The sequence below is a fragment of the Aphanomyces astaci genome (assembly GCF_000520075.1).
Source record: "Aphanomyces astaci strain APO3 unplaced genomic scaffold supercont1.10, whole genome shotgun sequence".
Taxonomy (NCBI): domain Eukaryota; phylum Oomycota; class Saprolegniomycetes; order Saprolegniales; family Verrucalvaceae; genus Aphanomyces; species Aphanomyces astaci.
The window spans coordinates 1,226,757-1,229,611 of NW_009798273.1; the positions used below are offsets into that span (position 1 = coordinate 1,226,757).

The window sequence follows — 2,855 nt, forward strand, 5'->3', positions numbered from 1 at the left end:
GGCTCCGTCTTGGACGAGGAACGTGCGATGAACGTGGGGGGACTGGATGATGTCGTGACTATGGGTGACTAAGAGGATGGTTTTGTATCGCAGCAGGCCGAGGAAACACTTGGTGAAGATCTCGTTCTGCACGATGGCGTCCACGGCGGATAAGGGCGAGTCCAGCACGAAAATATCGGCGTCACTGTAGCACGCGCGGGCCAAGCTCACGCGCGCCTTCTGTCCCCCCGACAAGTTGATGCCCTTCTGGCCGATTTCCGTGCTGTCCCCAGCAGGCAACTCTGCAATGTCCTTGGTCAACGCACACGCTTCCACGACGTTGGCGTACTTGGCTGCGTCGAACGGCTTTCCAAAGAGGATGTTGTCTCGGATGGTGGCGTTCTGAATCCACGGCTGCTGGGCAAAGTACGCGATGTCGCCCCCCACGAACACCGTCCCGGCCAGTTTGCGCATTTCTCCGAGAAGCGCTGCACATAGTGACGACTTGCCTTGGCCCACGGCGCCATGGAGGACTACGAATTGGCCTTGCTGGATCGTCAAATTGACGTCGGCAAATAGGACAGACACAGCGTTGTCGTCGTCGGCATTGACTTCCGGGGCGACAGCGTCTGCGACTTTCGTGTCAGTGGCGCTGTCCTTGTCCGACTCCCCAGCGTGCCAGCCAAACGAGCCTTGGTCAATGGCCAGCACCGTGCGGTCGGTGGCGTACTTGGCCTTGAGCGCGGCGTTGGAGGCTGGTGTCTGAACGTCCGACGGGTCGCATTCATCCATATGCAGCACAGCGTTGATGCGCTTCACAGACACAAAGCACTGCACGGTAGACGTGATGACAATAGGCAGGCTGTAGAGGGCATGTTGCATAGACCTGAACAACGCCAGGGTCGAAAACACAATCTCGACAGTCAACGCCTGGTTCATCCACAGAGCGAACGTGGCAAAGATTGCGATCGTGACCAAGACCGGAGTGGTGAACAAAAACGTGACGAGCACCAAGTAGTACCGCATGAACTTCCAAATGGACACGATTTCCACTAGACGCAACTCGGTGAGCTTGGCCAGGAACTTCTCTTCCCACGCGTTGAACTTGATGATCTGGATAGCCCCAAACACTTCGTTGACGACTTTCATGCGATTGTCCTTGGCCTTGAACAAGTGATCTTGCTCTTTGCCTAGCACGACTGCCACCACAGCGTTCAACGCGAGAATCACAAACACAACCGCGAGACCCACAAAGATGGACCACCCCACGAGCAAGTACAACAGGAAGAGCACGACGCCAATCTGCACCGGCACGATCCAAATGAGGTTCATGCTGGCTGCAAATTGCATGATATTGATAATATCGGTGGAGAACAAGTTGGCGATGTCACCTGTGGACTTTTCCTTCTTGGACTTGGCATTCAGCTTGAGTGCTTTCTCAAACAACATCGAGCGCAGACTGGAGGCAAGCTGGATACCGATCACGTCGTTTATGAACTTCATGTGCGCTTTCGTGAAAGCACTCAGGACTTGGATGCCGTAAAGGGACATCACCAGCAGCGACGTCGCGGTGGCGTCAAACACTGGCTGTTGCACGGCCCGCACCACTTTCTGGAGCACGTAGGCAGGTCCGTAGAGGTCGCAGGCCACCGTGAACAATTGCATGAGTCCAACGCCAACGAGTTTGGCCCAGTAGATCGCGAAGAATGTGCGCAAGATGCTCTTGCCTCGGGTGACGTAGACAGCGGCGTAGTTGGAGGCCAAGGGCGCCGCCTTGTTGGATTCCTGGAGGGGCCACAAGTCTTCGGGACCGAGTTGGCGTCGGTTGCCTTCTCGAAGGAGGGAGTTGGCCCACCCAAAGATGGCCTTGGAGAGGAGGTTGGCATTGTCGAGAGGATGCAACGAGGCCAGGAGATTGGGATGAGGGGTATCCCCACGAGGACTCTTCACGATGGAGAAGCCTGTCGTCGTGTTGTCATTCTCCATGTCAGCGCGAGAGACAATGGTAAAATGAAAATGTTGGGGTACATCCCGACTTGCTGGACGAGCCTGCTTAGGCTACCACCCGCTGTTTTCGACAGCTGCTCGCTATCATCGATTTTGATAGGTTGGTGGTATTCTGGTTGTATTGTCTCGGAAAAAAATACAAACTGAAATCTTGCTCCAGCTCAAAACGATAAAGAAGGTTGTGGAATTTCGCGCGTTGTGACATACTACCAGTACTGGTAGTAGTACTACGTAGAGTACCAGGTGAGGAAGCATGTCGTCCCATTCCTTGTAAGTTTCCGTACTATTAATAGTCCACCTAAGTTATCCAATAGGTACACATATTGTGTGAAATGTATCCTCAGCAGTGTATTTGTTGACTGTCAATGCACGTCATTCGCAAAGAGTGTTGTTCACTTGACCCATAATCTCATCTTTACATGTTACCCACAGGGATACAACTTGCATACATTCTCATGCTCACTTCTCATAGTTGTCGAATGTATGTTAACCTCTTGCATACTTCCTGTGTTCCACGTTACTGCCGACATTGAACTTCCCTTCGACCCCACAAAGTTATTTTCGGACCAAATTTAATGAATACTACCATTTCTGAAAGAGAATAAAAATATAAAGGTAATGTCTATTGGCCGTAACGCGCAAATCAATCAATTTCACGCTGTAATTTTGAATCGTCATTGGGCATCAAATATATATATAAAAATAATCGATTTTTTTAAATTATTACGGGCCTTGGTGCTGTGGCCACCAGTGGTGTGCCGTGCAATGGAGGGCAGATACAACAAGCGCTTGAAGCAGCGGCCTTCGGAAAAGTATCGTTAGGTGACACATAGGTACTTTATGCATGAACCTCACCAACCGCGCTTCAT

The 2,855-nt window shown here is 51.7% G+C and overlaps 1 protein-coding gene across 1 annotated transcript in view; it reads right to left on the reverse strand.

Moving 5' to 3' along the window:
• H257_05571 (hypothetical protein) overlaps positions 1–1,990 on the reverse strand; it is a gene marked incomplete at its 3' end in the record, with an annotated part of 5,862 nt that extends 3,872 nt beyond the window's left edge. The window contains exon 1 of the mRNA XM_009830487.1: positions 23–1,990. Coding sequence (XP_009828789.1) covers positions 23–1,965 — 1,943 coding nt within the window. The 5' untranslated portion in view covers positions 1,966–1,990. The remainder of the gene's footprint in view (positions 1–22) is intronic.
• Between the last annotated feature and the right edge of the window lie 865 nt (positions 1,991–2,855).